Source organism: Mauremys mutica, chromosome 16 (genome assembly GCF_020497125.1).
Source record: "Mauremys mutica isolate MM-2020 ecotype Southern chromosome 16, ASM2049712v1, whole genome shotgun sequence".
NCBI classification, from domain to species: domain Eukaryota; kingdom Metazoa; phylum Chordata; order Testudines; family Geoemydidae; genus Mauremys; species Mauremys mutica.
The window spans coordinates 18,924,701-18,942,222 of NC_059087.1; the positions used below are offsets into that span (position 1 = coordinate 18,924,701).

General features: G+C 55.7%; 1 protein-coding gene across 1 annotated transcript; it reads right to left on the reverse strand.

Annotated features, from left to right (window-relative positions):
* Positions 1-5,750: 5,750 nt before the first annotated feature.
* On the reverse strand, positions 5,751-13,876 carry LOC123351256. The gene is made up of 3 exons (XM_044990537.1): positions 13,755-13,876; positions 11,348-12,306; positions 5,751-8,757 (listed from the first exon to the last, which is right to left on the reverse strand). The coding sequence occupies exons 2-3, from the start codon at positions 12,297-12,299 to the stop codon at positions 8,549-8,551; spliced, it is 1,161 nt and encodes a 386-aa protein (XP_044846472.1). The 5' UTR covers positions 12,300-12,306; positions 13,755-13,876; the 3' UTR covers positions 5,751-8,548.
* Between the last annotated feature and the right edge of the window lie 3,646 nt (positions 13,877-17,522).

Genomic DNA, 17,522 nt, shown 5'->3' on the forward strand with positions numbered 1-17,522 from the left:
AGGTTTGAATCTCCACTCTGCGCTTGGAGCAGGGCTTGAGCCTGACTCTCCCATGCTCCAGGCAGGGGAATGCCCTCGCCTCTGGCTCAGTGAATATCTAACTAGTTATACAGCGTCCAGCTCCCACAGGGGAGCTTGCGAGAGTAGCCAACTGCCTGCTGCTTAGGGACATGGCTTCAAGTCCCTGCTCCAGATCAGGCAGAGCAGTGGTTTGCATCCCAGCTGCATGTGCTGGGCTTTTGGCTGTGGTGGTGGGGAGGTGGCTTCTATTTTCCCTGACACAGGGTGCCCCTGGCTTAGGCGCCTCGCTCCAGGAGAGGGTACGCAGCGGAGACACACAAGCAGCGATAGGTGCCTCCTTCTAGCCCATCCGTCAGGCCTGGAGGAGCTGGGTTCAAGCCCTGCCCCTCGCTGCAGCATGTCCTACTGCCTAACCTAGGTGGCTCCCCCTCAGGGTATGTCGATGCTGTGATGGGTGTGTGAGTGCAGCCCCTGCAGACATACCTGAGCTAGCTCTGATCCAGCTTGATCCCAGCCAGCTCAAGTGACATCAGCAGCGTGGGCTCGCAGCGCCGTCCGTGACCAACCCCGCCCAGGCCCCTGAGCAGACGTGAGCGGCGAGCCCGTGCTGCGCTGCTGCTGGGGTTACTCAAGCTAGGTCGGTGCAGGCTGGCTTGGGGATGGCTATGCCTGCTGCAATCACACCCTCGCTTCGCTGGCTTCTGAGCATCCCTCCTTTCAGCACTTAACTCACCCCGGGCAATGCATGGGGAGCCTGGGCCCACCAGGGAGCAGAGCAGCCCGGAGCTGTGACAGGGACTCTACCCCAAAGGACCATCTCATCCCCAGGGCTTTCTGCAGACAGCAGAGGGGAAGCACCCTAGAGAGTAACGGTGCTCAGCAACCAGCACACACGGTGTGTGGCTGCGAAATGATCACGCCCCAATGCTTTGGCTGTGCTATGGACCCGGGGGGAGGGCATTAGCTACGGCACACACCCCTCCCAGGTGGCAGGCTGAGCAGGGATACAGGGCCTTTAAGAGGGGGGTTTAGAGACACTCAAGCCAGACTTAGCCCAGCACCTCGCTAGCATTGACAAATGGCAGCTCACTCCCTGCCCAGGGCTGCCCCTGTCTCAGTGAATGACCCTGTCTGATGAGCAGAGCCCTGAACGCCACAGGCTGCTAAAGCAACCAGCCCTCCAGCGGGCTGGAGCAAGGCTTCTCCGTGACCGGGCGTCTGACGTGTATGAGGAGCCTGAGACACCCTGGCTGGGGCTAGCAGGATTGGGCCCAGCCCGGTCACCAAGGGCACTCAGCTCCCATTGACTTAACTGGAGGGGCTTAGGCCCGCACAGAATCAGGCCTCAAAGAGACGCCTACATAACGTGCCTAGCTCAGATGCTGGCACTTGCTGCAGCCTGTGTCCTGCGTCTGTCGGGGGTCCCTGCAGCCGGCTACGCCAAGTCAGAAAATCCTTCTTCTCCCGCTCAGGGCTTAAACCGTTGATGTTCGGCTGGGAAGGGCTTGTGACTTAACACCATCGCCGCTAAGACACAAGCCCCTCCCTTTGTGGCAACCTGCCCCCTACTTCCTCTCCTCACTCTAGGGTTGCCCCCTTTTCCCAGCAGGCCTTTCAATGCCTGGCCCTTTAAATAGGGCAGAGCCAAGCAGCTGCAGCCCTACTGGAGCCATTTTGTGCTGGTCGCTGCCTTGCTGAGCGGGTGAGTCTCCATAGCGCCTGCGGTGTGTTTGCTAAGGAAGTGGTGCTTTCTCCCGGCTGCCTTGTGCTACTGACAAAGCTGCTCCCTGAAGCTGCCAACATTCCTTCTAAGAGCCTTTCATTTTTCCTAAATGCTTTTCCTTGCCCAAGCCCCACTGGGCTAAATGCAGCCTGGCTGCAGTGCCATTGACACCCCCCCCCAAATTACACCCAGGATGACTTTAGCACACCCGCTTTACACACCCACACCTTGCAGCGTACATTGATTGCTCCCCTCCACTTTCACGGGCTGGCTAAAAGAGAGGGTAGAAAGCAGGCTGTGCGGGTCATCTTGTCTTGTAACTACCTAAACCCAAGTGAGTAATTTCTGCTTTGAAAAGCTGACCTACAACTCCAGCAGGATGGTTTCTACCAATCTCTTGTCAAAGGTGATAGACCTGAGAGAGAGAACTTGTGCATGAGAATTTCTTTCCCTCCTGTCTGATTCACTCATTCTCCTTGTCCTCAGAGGATGGCTAAAGCATTTCTTTGGTATGAATAACCTGTGCCAGGATTAGGCTGTGAATTAACTAGGCTGGAGGTTTTGAATGCTCGTTCACCTCCCACAGTTCTGGGTTAGCTTAGTACATTTGACTGGCACCAGCTGTTTGGTGAGTGGACAATGTGTCTCAGCTCTGAGGGCTGGTCACACAAATGCTGATCGCTGCCTGCGAAGAGCTGGAGTGTTTTTCATGATGCCCGGGTGGAACAGACAAGGAGTGCTTTGCACAGCTGGGAAGAGGTGTGATACAGGGCCATTGCTCCTCACTCAGCACACACGTGATTAAATGCAGATCTGAGCCAAAAGCCCTGAATGGTGGAAAATTCGTAAGAAAGCAAATCTGGATCCAAAGGTTCTGGCTGAGCCCTCTGTGTATTATGGGCAGATCTGAACTCCGGGGCTGGTCAGATCCAGATTCTGAACCAGTAGCGCCAATTCAGGTGTTTCAGGGGAGGGGGAAACAAACTCCAGTCCCTTTACTCTCAGACAGCAGGCACCCCATTCCTGTCCTCACTCATTCCCTGCTCCCCCCAGGGCGCCTGGGTCTTCCTTGGCCGGGGAGCCTCCCTCTCTCCTACCCCCCGCAGCATGTGCGCTGGTGCTGCCAGGAGTCAAGTTCTCGCCAGGCTCCCCTGCCCGCTGCCGTACAGAAAGAGAAGCCCTGTGCGCTAGGTCACAGCACCGTTTGGCCCAGCCACTTCTCAGCATAGGGGAGTGGCCAGGCCAAGTTGGCTTGGTGGTGTGACCTCATGCACATTACCTGTATGCGCCAGACTGCTTGGGCAGCACCACACACGTTAGTATGGGATCACGGCTTTAAAATGGTCAGGCCGTGACCACCCGTCCCCCTCCACCCAGCTCCTTGGCCTATGGAGCTTTGAGCAAGTGCTGAGAACTTGGAGGGGCGTTCACCCTCACCCCCTCAACAGCAGCCAACCTAACCCTCTTCCCAGATAGCTGCCTGTTTGGGATGACAGGCCTCACATTACGTACCCCCAGGGCCCAGCAAAGAGAGGAAACTACCAGAGTCAGCAGGGTTTGATCAGGCAGGACGCACAGCTGTTTGGTTGGCACTTGCAGGCAGGGGCGGCTCTAGAAATCAGGCTGCCCCAAGCAGCGCGGTGCGCTGCGCCGCCCTTCCCCGGTCCTGCGGCGGGTCCCCTCTTCCCGCGGCTCCGGTTAAGCTCCCGCAGGCATGCCTGCGGCAGGTCAACCGGAGCCCGGGACGAGCGGACCTGCCGCAGGCATGACTGCGGCGGGTGCCGTGGTCCCGCGGCTCCGGTTGACCTGCCGCAGGCATGCCTGCGGGAGCTCAACCGGAGCCGCGGGAAGAGGGGACCCGCCGCAGTCATGCCTGCGGCAGGTCCGCTCGTCCCGGGCGCCGGTGGACCTGCCGCAGTCATGCCTGCGGGAGGGCCAGCCGCGCCGCGGGACGAGCTCCCCCTCCGCAGTCATGCCTGCGGGAGGTCCACTCGTCCCGGGGCTCCGGTGGACCTCCCGCAGGCATGACTGCGGCAGGTCCGCCGGCCCAGCCTCCCGCCCTCCCCGGCGGCAGGGGACGCCCCCTACATTTTGCCGCCCTAGGCACCAGCTTGTTTTGCTGGTGCCTAGAGCCGCCCCTGCTTGCAGGCTCCCCACAGACCCTTAATTATGCCCAGCTGGTTCTTATCAGCCTCTACAGAACAGCCACGGCAATCTGCAGTGCCTAAGTCATGCCCGGGGGGCGCAGGTAGATTCACGGGAGTGCAGCTTATGCAGATATTCCTGCTGAGGACTCAGAGGAAGGCCGATGAGGGAGCAGGTAGCTAAGCACATTAGCCTGACAGGAACTGTGGACTTCAGTGCACTGATCCTCACGTCCCCTTCTCTACCCATCGTCCCTTGGTACCTTACCCACTGCAAGAGGAGCCGGGGGCTTGAGAATCCCTCCTGTGCTGAACCCTGGGCTCCAGCCGCTGCTGCTGGCACAGCTCTGCCTTCCCAGAAGCAAACATGCAACACTGCCAGCTGAGCAGGCCACAGACATGGCGACAAGAACAAAGGTGTGAAGAGACATGGGATTCATTTCACTGACCTGCATAAAAAGGCTTCCACAGCCGTTGCTTTAAGCATATACCGCGGAAATAAAAGTGGAACTCCAGGCACGTAATGGACAGGGGCAGAGAGGGTCTCCGTTTGTGTGAACTGAGGCAGGCGTGAAAGGTCTGCGGTGCCTATGAAATCTCTAATTCACTGACCGGCTGGGCCTCTGAATTCCAAGGGGACATGAAGGAAGGTCTGGTGTTTTAATGAATCTAGTTCTATCATTTGTAGTAGTTTGTCAGTGGAGCCATTTTCTCCCAAATATTTAAGGCACTGCCTCGGAGGGAACGGGTGTTGTCCATCTGGGCATGGCGATTACAGCGAACAGCCGGAGACTGGCCGTGGTGCCAAAAGGATGGATTCACAAACTATGCATCAATAGTGCCACCTGCAGATCTGTGGAGAACTGCTGCTCTGCTGCTGCTGCGCCTGCTCTCTCCTGCTAGTGCTGTATTGCCATCATATGATGCCTTCAGAAGCAGCCAGGCAGTGACACCTAGTGCCCGCTGCAGGGGAAAGGAGATACGGGCTCTGTCACCCCCACTGTAGGCAACTATGCTACATGAAACTAAAAACTGTTTAGAGCAGGTGGGCAAACTTTTTGGCCTGAGGGTCGCATCGGGTTTCAGAAATTGTATGGAGGGCTGGTTAGGGGCAGCTGTGCCTCGCCAAACAGCCAGGTGTGGCCTGGCCCCACCCCGTTTCTGACCCCCCCTTCTCGCCCCCTGACGACCCCCCTGCCCCATCCACCCCCCCCTGCTGTCTGTCCCCTGACTGCCCCCGGACCCTCAGCCCCTAACTGTCCCCTGCCGCCCAATCCAACCTCTCCTCTCCTTCCTGACTGCCCCCCTGCCCCATCCAACCACCCCTTCCCCGTCCTGACCGCCCCCAGAACCCCTGCCCCTGACTGCCTCCCGCCGCCCCATCCAACCCCCCCTCCTTCCTGACTGCCCCCCCAGGGCCCCTGCCCCATCCAACCACCCCTTCTCCCTGACCGCCCCTGGAACTCCTGCCCCCATTCAACCCCCATTTTCCACCCTCACCCCTATCCCTATCCACACCTCCGGCCCCTGACCACCCCCCCTGCCCTCTATCCAACCCCCCTCCACCATTCCCTGCCCCCTTACCGCTCTGCCTGGAGCACTGGTGGCTGGTGGTGTGGCTGCACCAGGACAGGCAGCCATGCCGCCCAGCTGGAGCCAGCCACGCACCGTGCAGCACAGAGCACCGGGTCAGGCCGGGCTCTGCAGTCCCGCTGCCCAGAGCATTGCACCCACAGCGCAGTGAGCTGAGGCTGCAGGGGAGAGGGAACAGCGGGGGAGGGGCTGGGGGCTAGCCTCCTGGGCCAGGAGCTCAGGGACCAGGCGGAACGGTCCCGCGGTCTGCCCACCTCTGGTTTAGAGTATTGCAAAATTTGCTTTGTGCAGTTGGTCTTTTGCTTGGGGATGCTAGGACTGGAGGAGAGCCTCAGTGCAAGTCTGACTTGTGAAAATAATACTTCTGTGAATCTCGACCGTGAAGTATGATTTCAAATCCTTTCTTTAGTGAGGAACTATTCTCCCCAGTTTGCAGGTGAGGACATGGAGATGCTGAGGTTAGCTGGCTTGCTCAAGGTGCCAGTGTTAGAGCTCAGAGAGCACCCAGCGGGGTCCTAACTTCCAGCTCCCTGTTCTAAGCGCCAGGAAATGCCTAGTCCTCACTTGTGCCATGTGCTAAGTTGCTAATTTTCAAACTTATTTAGTTCAACCACTTCAGTACATCAAGCTGCTGAATGTAACCTGAAGCCATGCAGCCTCCGTTGTATGCCGGGGGCAGGGTCACTAGTGATGATGGCTAAGAAGGAAAGAGCCCAGCTTGGCTGCAGGATCAAGGTTAATTTGGCAGGGCTGGCAGTTAAGAGTTGGAGTCACGGGCAGGGGAATAAGCATGGAACCCCAGGATACTGCTGTTGCTTGTCACGGCAATGATTTCACTGGGGTTCACAGGTAAGACAAAGGGAAGTGAAATCAAGCGGCAGCTACCCATTCAAACCAGGTTATTTCCTGTGAGCAGAAGATGCCAATCCGAACGCCAGCTGAGGCATTCAGTTACTTTTCAAATGTCTTACATTCCCTATGGACACCCACGTTCCCCCAGGAGAGAGAGCCAGTCTGTACGCTTCTCATACTTGTCCCCCCAAGACAAGCTAGTGTGCTGCAATCTGACAGGTGTCACCATCTTCTGGCTCCTAGATCCCACATCAGCTTTTGAATGTCCTGCTTTGTTTCGCAGTGACTGGCAATAACCTGACCTAACCCACACCAGACATCTCACAGGTTTGTTCTTTCTGAAGAGCTCAAGTTTATTTGGCTCGGCATCCGCGCCAGTTACTGGTACAGCTGCTCGTCGGAGCACTAGCTGAACTTGCTAAAAACCTCAAAGGCGACAGGAGTCGTCGGGCTTCCGAATGTCCGGGGAGCGGAATGCAACCAAACTCAATGGAACCTTATCCATCCCCAGCATTTAAAATCCTCTCCCCACCACTCCCTTGGGCAAGAGCTGCATCAGCGCAACCCCCATGAACGCTGCTCTGGGTTCATCCAACCAACACAAGGCTCAGTCCCAATTTCCTCTCCCAGGGTGGAGCGTGCTGGCTGCACTGCTCCTCCAGCCAAATCCTGAGGTCTTGACTCACTCAGGCAGCCCTCGGAATACGTCAGCAGGTGGGCCTCGGGGAATGGTTCTGTATCATGGGAGGGAGGAATTCCCCAGGAGACTCATTTCCTCCCCATGCATGGATCCGCACCAAAGAGAGGGATGGAGATAAGATGGTAATGCAGGAAGATGATGCTTGCAGTAGACTAGTGCAATGACCTTTCACTTCTGGATGCCTCGGTTCCCAGCTGAAAAGAGGTCATCTCTGATCAATCTAATCACTCTTAGTTCTCTGTGGGCTTTCTCTTGCATCCCAAAACCACCACATGCTTTGGGACTAGCAGAAGTGATGGACCAGGACTGTCACGGCAAGACTGATCCAGGTCACACTGGAGATTCTTTGGCAGAGTTGTGTGGGAAGCTTGTAGTATCTGCTAGGGTCTTGTCTGGCTCTAGCCAGGGTCAATAGCAAGGCACTTTCCCAAGCACTTAAATGAACACTAAGAAAGTCATATACAAACAAGGCTGTTCCTGAACGGTGGCCCAGCTGGCCAGGATGAGGAAGTGGCTAGGAGTAGGTGTGCCCCCTACGGTATCTGGGAGAAACTTAGACTATCCACCTTAGGCATGAGATAGACAATCCTCACAAGGGGAGGTCAAAGCAAGCAGACCCGTGTGCGCTCTGGTTCTTGTTGCCTCTGGCAACGAGAGGAGAGCAGAAAACCAGGCAGTGCCAGCAGGGAACGAGTCTGGCGGTGCTCACTTGTTTATTTTAACTTAATACTTAAAGGCCAAACCCTAAGTTCTTACTCAGGTAAAACTCTCGCTCTCGTCACCAGGAGTCTGCCCCGAGAAAGACCCTTTGGCTTTGCCCCGTAGCTCCTTACACCGTAGTACAGGGCTGGATCCTGGCTTGGACAGGGAGTGGGCTGCTATGCTGCTTCTCTACTTAGCGAGTTTATATCAACATGGAAAAAAGAAGATACTGGTTTAAATTCCCTGCTCGTGGCTTAGCAGCTAAAGGGGGAAGGACCCGCAGGGACAGGAAGCAATGGTGCGGCTACATGTTCAGTCTTCTCTGCAATGCGTGATGCAGCAGGTGAAGCCCGGGGTGATGCGCTGTGCTGCTGTTCCATACACAGATACGGCCCCGCTTCCCCGGCCCATGGACTGCTCTGACACCCTGCTGAGGAAGGGGCCCCATGTAGGCCCACGCAGTTATTTCCTTGGTGCTGTGGCTCCCCCAAACATATGTGAGTTTTACGCTATACCACCAAAGCCACAACGGGTGTCCCCCAATGTCCTGGGTGTGGTTCTCACTGCAGGTTAGGGGCATCAGTGGAGTGATTTCTCTGGTCTTTTCTGCACAGGAACCAGAGTCCCTGCCATTCACATCTGTGAAGTTCAGCACCAGCTCAGTCCTCTCCTGCTCATTTGGAGGAGCAAGCAATTCTTTTTTCACTCAAGCACATGAAGCTCCAGGGAACAGGGTACCTGGAGCTGAGTGGGTCTGAACTGGGTTCTGAGCTCCACAGACTGGGGAGGGGCAGATCATTCCCTGGCAGCTGGTCACGTGTCCAGCTCTCGCCGCAGTTTGACGATTTCCAGTAAGAGTTTCTCTTTCTCCAGAACGATCTTTTCCTTCTGCAGCTGCAAGGTCTCTTTCTGCAGCTCCAGGATCTCGGTGTGCAGCCGGCTGTGCTTCTCCCAAAGCTCCTTGGCTGGTCCGACACAACCCCTCTGGCTGGGCAGCGAATCTTCGGTCACAGATGCGCTTGCTGAACAAACCAAACAACAACCCCCCAAATGGTTAAAGCAAACGGGGTCAAGAGAATACAGAAATGCATGGTTCATCCCCGAAACCAGCCCCCGTGGGGCAACGTCCCACCCGCCACAAGCAGCAGGATCCAACCTCCTCAAAATAAGGGTCATGCCCCAGTTCTGCCAGGACCAGTGACCTAACGCTGCTCTGTCCTGCATCCAGGAAAGCTCGTCCAGGCTACAGGAAGCAGCTCTACAGAGATGCCCTTTCTGATATAACACCCTTGTCTCTCTCTCTCCTATCTTCTCTCTCGTCTTTCTCTGGCCTCTTTTCCTCCCTTCTCCCCCCGTTACTCCCCTCCTGTTACCCACATAATTTACCTAGACATGAGACGTGTGGTAGCTCTGATGTCCTAGAACTACTAGTCATGCCAAGCATCAAATAGTGGTGAGGCCTGTAGTGCCTGATGCTACAAACAGGCATTTAAAGCTGAACTGGCACCTTAAAACTAATTTCACTTAGTGCTGCCAGAGAGGCAGGCCATGGGACAGCCTCCCGTGCAATCCCAGGGGGCGGAACAGCAAGCAAAGTCAGCATGGGCTTGTGTACTCAGGGTGGGACCCTGCCCCGAGAACAGATGAAGGTTCTTTCAAGCTGCCAGAGCACACTTAAGGTTGAGGGTGGGGCTGTCTTAATGGCAATGGGAGATCTGCAGCTGCCCTCCCCAGGGGGGTAAGCCCTGCCCCTTCTGTCAGGTTTAACCATAGTGCCATGCAGAGGTTGTTAACGCTGGCTGGTGCAGGCCACTGCCAACTTGTGCTGAAGTTCTAAGCAGCCTGTTTGGCAAGCTGGACAGAAGCAGAGCTGGAGATGCCCTCACTGCAGTGATACCTTAATGCCAATGTCCAATGCATTCTGGCTTCAGGAAGGAGCTTGGTCACACAGACAGCAGAGGGGGGGTGAAATGTGATTCATTGGAGAATGAGTGGGAATACGGGGCATATCTGGGGCACGATTCTACGCGTGATCCAGAGCTTCGGGACAGTTTAGCAACACTAAAAATGGACACAGGGAACTTCTCCCCAGCCTCAAATTGTACGTCCACTCTCTTAAAAGCAGCGGTTCTCAAACTGGGGGTCGTGACCCCTCAGGGGGTTGTAAGGTTATTATGTGGGGGGTCATGAGCTGTCAGCCTCCACCCCCAAACCCTGCTTCACCTCCAGCATTTATAATAGCATTACATATTACAAAATGTGGTTTTAATTTATAAGGGGGGTTGCACTCGGAGACTTGCTGTGTGAACGGGGTCACCAATACAAAAGTCTGAGACCCACTGCTTAAAAGCAAGGTGTCCCTTCTCGCTGGATTTGACCTGTTCCAGCTGACCCGCATTTCCTCTCTAGCTACAATAGTAAGGAACCAAGATGGTTCTAAGCCAGCGGTTCTCAACTGTGGGTCAGGACTCCAATGTGGGCCGGGGTCCCCAGGACTGGCTCAGACGTGCTGGAGTCTGGGGCTGAAGCGTGAACCCCACTCTCCGGGGCCAAAGCCCAAGAGCTTCAGCCCTGGGCAGCGTGGCTCAGGTTACAGGACCTCAGCCTGGGGCTGAAGCCCTTTGGCTTGGGCTTTGCCTCCTCCTCCCCCCGCCTGGGGCGATGGGGCTCGGGCCCTGGCCCTCCCATCCGGGGCGGTGTGGCTCGTGCGGGCTCAGCCTTCAGTCCCTCCTCCTGGGGTCGTGTAGTAATTTTTGTTGTCAGAAGGCGGTCGCCATGCAATGACGTTTGAGAACCCCTGTTCTAAGCCGTTTACAACTCTGGGCACTGGGATGGAAATAGTATTTGTCACTTGACTGTTATCACAGCTGGAGCAGGGGAGAACAGGGCTGGATTTCTGCAGAGGCATCTTAATAGCGGTCGTAGGAAAAATGCTCCCTGCTGGACTGGAGATACACCCCTGGGGGCACTGCTCACTGACTCACAGAGCCATTCTCAGGGGAGATGTGTTTGGCCCAAGCACTTGGCAATGGGCTGGGAGGAAAGGTCCATTCTTGGGAATTCTGGGCGTCTTAATTCTGGTCACTTGATAACAATGTGCTCCTCTCGTGGCAAGCAGGGCCTGCTTAGGAAGGGCTGGTGCCTATTAACGACACTCCGTAACAGAGGGCAAAGCGGCACTGGCAGCTCTATCACCGGGGTAAGACCAAGTACAAATCCTGGCTCAGGTCACACGTGAAATGAGATTGGTGCCTCTTCCCACCCACCAGGTAACCTGGCACTGATGGAAACTTGTACACCAGACAGGAGCAGGGCAGTGACTGGTCAGGGCTGAGAGATACTGGCAGAGCTCACACGGCTCCTGCTCAGAATAGGCTGAGTTCTGCCCCTGGTGACACTGGTAAGTATCCAGAGTAGCTCTGCTGAACTGCATGGAGCATCTACAGCTATATGCTGGTGTAATGGGAGGCAGGATTGGGCCCGTTTGCCAGGCTGCTGCCAGTAATGACAGCCTCTTCCTTTCACGCACCAATTCAAATACTGAATTCTGCTGGGGAGGAGGAGTCGGAGTCGGGCACTGCATGGCCTGGCTAGCGGGCATGGCTGTCTCACCATTATCATCCATTGCTGTGTGGATGCCTTCGGAGCTGGGGCTGTCAGTCCTGCTGCTGTGTGTGACTGGGCTTGAGATGACCCCTAGGCAAGGCCATTCGAATACAGGGCTCAAAGGGCACTTGATCTTGTAGGCCAGTGCAAAGTCTGGGGAGCAGTTCAGAGGCACCGGAGTCCTGCCAGGAGCAGGCACCTCAGGTCCATGGCTAGGTGGTGAGGTAGTTCTGGGAACTGGCACAGGATGTGTCTCAGCTACAGGCGTACAAGTCAGAGGAGGATCCTTACTGGGGCCCAACAGTCTCTTTTCCACACTCTCTTGAGATCCACCCAAGCACAAATTGCTGGGCTGCGGGTCCCCTGGCGCATGGATGAAGCTCTTTCCTGGACAGCCAGTCCCTGGTGCCATTTCTTTGTCTGCGTCCAAAAGGACTTCCGTTTTGCAGAGCAGTTTGTTCCCCTGGCTCAGCTGAAGTCCATCATTCTGGCTGTGGAGGAATAAGTCTGACGAAGACTCCCGCATCCCCTCCGCTGCGCAGAGAGGCAGTGCGGTTCCAGCCGGGCCGCTGGACGGCTTCGTTCTGAACCCAGGGCCCAGAAGCAATGGTTCTGCCAGCTCTGGCCTTGTCTTATTGAAGAGAGCAAAGATGTTGTGGAAGAGCCTCTCCTGGGGCCGCTGCCTCAACAAGGGGTGTTTCACCGTGGTCAGCTCCTTGCGGGCGTCAATGACCATGTTATGCCACTTCTTGCGGATCTCATCAGGCGTGCGCTGCACGAGTGGGCTGAGGGAGTTGACGGCAGCAGTAATCTCTTCCCACGCTCGCTGACGGTCCATCGTGTTCCTGTAGCGCCCGCTCTTGGGGATCAGGATGTCCTTGCGCAGGCTGAATTCTTCAAGGATGAGGAACTTCTCTTCTTCGGAAAACTTGAGTCTTTTTGGCTTGGCTGTGGTCATGTTGCCCCTGCAATTCAATTACAAGTCACGATTATGGCACTATTTACCATGAGATCCCGCTTAACCGTAGTAAATGGATGGGGCTCCTACTGAGCCCAGGTGGGTAGAAGAGGCTATTGTACAAGGTGGATCGTGACTCCATCCAAGTTTGAGGTCTTTGGGAGCAATCAATTGGTTGATAATTATGTTTCAACCATCCATACCCATAGGACCTTTTGCAGCTTTAAGTTCAGGTGATTTAAGCACATAAATAAGATTACCCTACGATTAGATAACCTGGCCTTAGCCACAAATCCAGCTGGGCACCTCACAATCAGCGGTGGCTGAACTTTGCCTAACCAAGGGCCTCACTGACATACTGCCACAGCCTGAGAGATGCACAGGAGCTGCGTACAACTGAGCTGCCTGCGGCCACGCTGGCCTTTAATGCCAAAGTGAGGCCTGGCGGAGCACAGGTCCCAGCCTGCAACACAGCAGCTTCATCCAGCAAGGCCCATCATGGAGTCTGCATCTTAAAAGCACAAAATCCTTCCTATTAAGCAGTTACCCTCTATAACCATATAGAATCTCACAGGGCTTTATGAAGGAAGGTAAATATCATTAATTACCACATTAAATGCAGGGAAACTGAGGCAAAGGAAGGTGAAACAACTGGTCTGTCACAGAGCAAGCCGAGGACTAGAACCCTGAACTGCTGACTCCCAATCCCGTTCTCCATGGAAGTATAGCCCACAAGGACTACACCTTGCTGGGATCAACAAGCAGTAGCTCACATGGGCATCAGCTGTCCCTGAAGGCCAGATCTTTGTACTGAAAGGGCCTGCAGCTCTCTATTGTTTTGTCAGATGTGTAGCATATGCTCCTTGGGGCAGGGATCAGGCCTTCAAAGGCACCCATGCCAGAGAGAGGGACAGGAGGAACATCCCTTCAGCGCTGGGAACTTTGAGCCGCTATGACACTTCCTGACACATGGTCCATCTAGCCCAGCATCCCCTCTCTGTGCCAGGGGCCAGCACCGATGCTGCAGAAGAAGGGGTGAAGGCACCCTGCAAATGCACAATTATGCAATAACCCCCTGACAGGGGAAATTTCTTCCTAATCCTTAATTCCTAGTGCCTGGCTGATGCCCTGAAGCACCAGCGTTTAGCGCCCTTATTTTTTTCTCCTGGTGCCTGAAACTCCAGATGCTTTTATTGCTGGTCTAAACCCCTAAGTGTGCTGGGCCCCTGCTGAGCTCTCTCCCGCACCAGTATCCAGTGGGGGTGAGTTCCAGCGGCTAACGAACTGGCGGGCGGCGCGAGCTGGGGGCGCGCCCCTCGCTGGGGTGGCCCCGCACCTCTGAAAATGGGGCGCAGCGCAGGGCCATTGCACGCCGGGAGCGGCCTCCTGCGCAGGGGCTGCGGCTGGGCTGGGGCGAGTCTGTGGGGCCCGGCCTGGCCGCGGGGCGGCACCTACCTGCCGGCGGCGGCCGGAAGCGGGAGCCGGGGGAGGCCGCGGCCGCCCCGGGCCCAGCTCGCAGGAAGCGGCGGGTTGCCACGTATCCAGTGACACGCGGGGCTGCCGTGGCCACGCCCCGGCCTGGCTCCGGGATCCCGGCCGGGCCCTGCCGCGTCGCTGGGGGCTCGCTCCCGGGCCCGCCGCCCAGCCCGAGCGCGGCGCAGCGCAGCGACCGGCCCCGGCCCGGGGGCTCTTTGGTTTCCTCGCCCAGCAGCCCGCTGCCGCCGGCCCCGCTGCCCCGTCCGGGGCCTTCCTCCCGGGCCGCTCCCCGCTGCTCTGCCCCGCTCCCCTCAGCGGGGACGGCGTTTCCTGGGGCCGAGGCGGGGTCTGGCCTGGCCTGGCGGCGGCAGGTGGGGGCTGGAGCCGGCCCGCCCTCAGTGCGGCAGGCGCTGGGGGGAGCCCTGAGGGGTGGGGGGCGCCAGTGCTGGTGGGGTGGGGTGGGGAGGGGGCTGTACCTGTGCCGGAGCAGAGGGGGTGATGTCGGGGTGGGGGCTCCTGCAAGTGTTCGAGCCGTTCAGGGATTGGCCCGGGACCGAGATTTGCTATTTTCAGTCATGACTTTGGCGCAAAAAATAGGTGTGTGCGAATGACCTTTGCTGAGCCCAGGGAGCAAGGCGAAGGGAGTATTGTACAGGAAGACGCGGGTGACCTGGAGGACTGGAGCGATAGATGGGGGATGAAATGTAATGGTACAAAGTGTGAGGTCGGGCCGTGCACATAGGGAGGGGTAAGAATTTCTGCTACAAGATGGGGGGGCTCATCAGTTGGAAACAACAGAGAAGGAGAAAGACCTGGGTGTGCTGGTTGATTACAGGTTGACTATGAGCCATCAAATGTGCTGTGGTCCGGGGCTTAGGCCTGGGTGGGCCAGGGCCCACCCACTGAGCATCCAGGCCCGATTCCCAGCTCCGGCTCTGCTCTGACCCACTCCACCCAGGGAGCAGGGTTGGGATATGGGGGCTTGTCCCACTCTCTGCCTACGTGCAAGCCCCCGCGCCCCGGCCCTGCTTCCCAGCTGGAGTGGAGCAGGTGTGTGTGTGTGTGGGGAGGTGCCCTTTTTCCAGGGCCCCTCAATTGGCCGAGGCCCCTGGGCATGGCTCTATTGGCCCAGTCGCTAATTTGCAACTGTGAGGAGGATGGGCGGCTGGTGATGGCAGAGGAGATCCTCAAAAAAGCCTGCTGCCTCTGGGAGCCGGGCCTGGTGTGGGGCAGTGGGACGGGGAAGGTGCCTTGTGTGCTGGAGAGCGGCATCTCCTCCCAGAGCTGGGTGCGTGCCAGGGCCCTCAGGGTCCCTGGTCAAAGCATCCATTGTCCCCAAGGCCGGCTGGAGGGGGGAGGGTGGGCTCACCGATCCCTCCTGCCCTCCAGCCCCCCTGTCATTGCCCGCCCACCCGAAGTTGGGGCCCACCCAAATGTCCCATCCTGGCTATGCCACTGCTCTGGGCATAAAAATGGCACGTGGTCCTAATGTGTAGCAGGTGAGGTATTTCCAGAAGAGATGGGATGTATTAATGCCATTGTGTCAGGCACTGGAAAGACCTCACCTGGAACACTGGGCATAATTCTGATAACCCATGTTCAGGGAAGCTGAATTCAAACTGGAGCAGGTGCAGAGAAGGGCCACTAGAAAAATCAGGGGACTGGAGAGCTGAACGTCGGTGAGCAGACTAAAAGAGCTTGTTTTGTTCAGCGTAGCAAAGTGAAGGCTGAAAGGGGATATGATTGCTCCCTATAAGAACATCCACACTGGGTCAAACCGAAGGTCCATCTAGCCCAGTATCCTGTCTTCTGAAATGGCCAATACCCGGTGCTATAGCGGGAATGAACAGAACAGGTAATCATCAAGTGATCCATCCCCTGTGGCCCATTCCCAGCTTCTGGCAAACAGAGACTAGGGACGCCATCCCTGCCCATCCTGGCTAATAGCCATTGATGCACCTATCCTCCATGAATGTATCTAGTTCTATAGTCTTGGCCTTCACAACATCCTCTGGCAAGGAGTTCCACAGGTTGACTGTGTGTTATGTGAAAAAATACTTTGTTTGTTTTAAACCTGCTGCCTATTAACTTCATTTGGTGACCCCTAGTTCTTGTGTTATGAGGTTTGATAGACCCAGGCCAGTTGGGAACAGCAGAGTAGTAGATGGGAGATATACTGGCCACTGGACAAGCAGTTTTCTGTTCCCTGAGTGACTAGAGCAGGGGCTGCTACAGGCTAATGAGAACATCTGACTCCAATTAACCTGCTAAGAGTCAGGTGAGGCTGTTAAGCCCCTGACTCTAATTAAGGCCCCTCTGATGCTATAAAAGTGCTCACTCCAGTCAGGCCAGAGGGAGCGGAAGTGTGCGAGAGGAACTGGGAGCAAGAGGCGTGCAAGAAGCTGAGAGCAAGTAGGCATATTGCTGGAGGACTGAGAAGTACAATCGTTATCAGACATCAGGAGGAAGGTCCAGTGCTGAGGACAAAGAAGGTGTTGGGAGGAGGCCATGGGGAAGTAGCCCAGGGAGTTGTGGCTGTCGCGCAGCTGTTCCAGGAGGCACTCTAGACAGCTGCAATCCACAGGACCCTGGGCTGGAACCCGGAGTAGAGGGCAGGCCCGGGTTCCCCCCAAACCTCCCAACTCCTGATCAAACACAGGAGGAATTGACCTGGACTGTGGCTTCTATCAGAGGGGAAGGTCTCTGGGCTGTTTCCTGACCCACAGGGTGAATCTGTGAGGCGAGCAAATCCGCCAATAAGTGCAGGACCCACCAAGGTAGAGGAGGAACTTTGTCACAGAGGAGTAAATAACGCTTCCTTATTTACTTTCTCCTCACCAGTCATGATTTTATAGACCTCAATTATATCCCCCCTTAGTCGTCTCTTTTCCAAGCTGAAAAGTCCCAGTCTTATTAATCTCTCCTCATATGGCAGCTGTTCCATACCCCTAATCATTTTTGTTGCCCTTTTCTGAACCTTTTCCAATTCCAATATATATTTTTCGAGATGGGACGACCTCATCTGCACACAGTATTCAAGATGTGGGGGTACCATGGATTTATATAGAGACAATATATTTTCTGTCTTATTATCTATCCCTTTCTTAATGATTCCCAACATTCTGTTCACTTTTTTGACTGCCGCTGCACATTGAGTGGATGGTTTCAGAGAACTATCCACAATGACTCCAAGATCTTTCTTGAGTGGTGACAGCTAATTTAGACCCCATCATTTTGTGTGTATAGTTGGGATTATGTTTTCCAATGTGCATCACTTTGCATTTATCAACATTGAATTTAATGTATAAATACATGAGGAGGGTAAACACCAGGGACGGTGAAGAGCTATTTAAGGTGGAGGGCAATGTTGGCACAAGAACAGATGGGTATAAGCTGGCCATGAATCAACTTAGGCTGGCAACGAGACAGGTCTCTAACCATCAGAGGGGCGAAGTTCTGGAGTGGCCTCCCAATAGGCGGGGTGGGGGCAAACAACCTAACTAGTTTTAAGATGGCGCTTGATCAGTTTATGACTGGGCTTGTATTTTATGAATGGAATTGTGGGCACATTGGACCCTTTATAAACAGGTAAAGGGAAGTGAAGTGATGGGGTTACCTGTGACAGCAGGGGACTGGACTCGACCCAGGAGGTTCCTTCGAGTTCTGTATCTTAATTCTCGTTTGAAATGGCCTAAAATGTCAGGTTCTTAATCTGAATGTCAGGCTTTAAAAATGTTATTTCCAAAA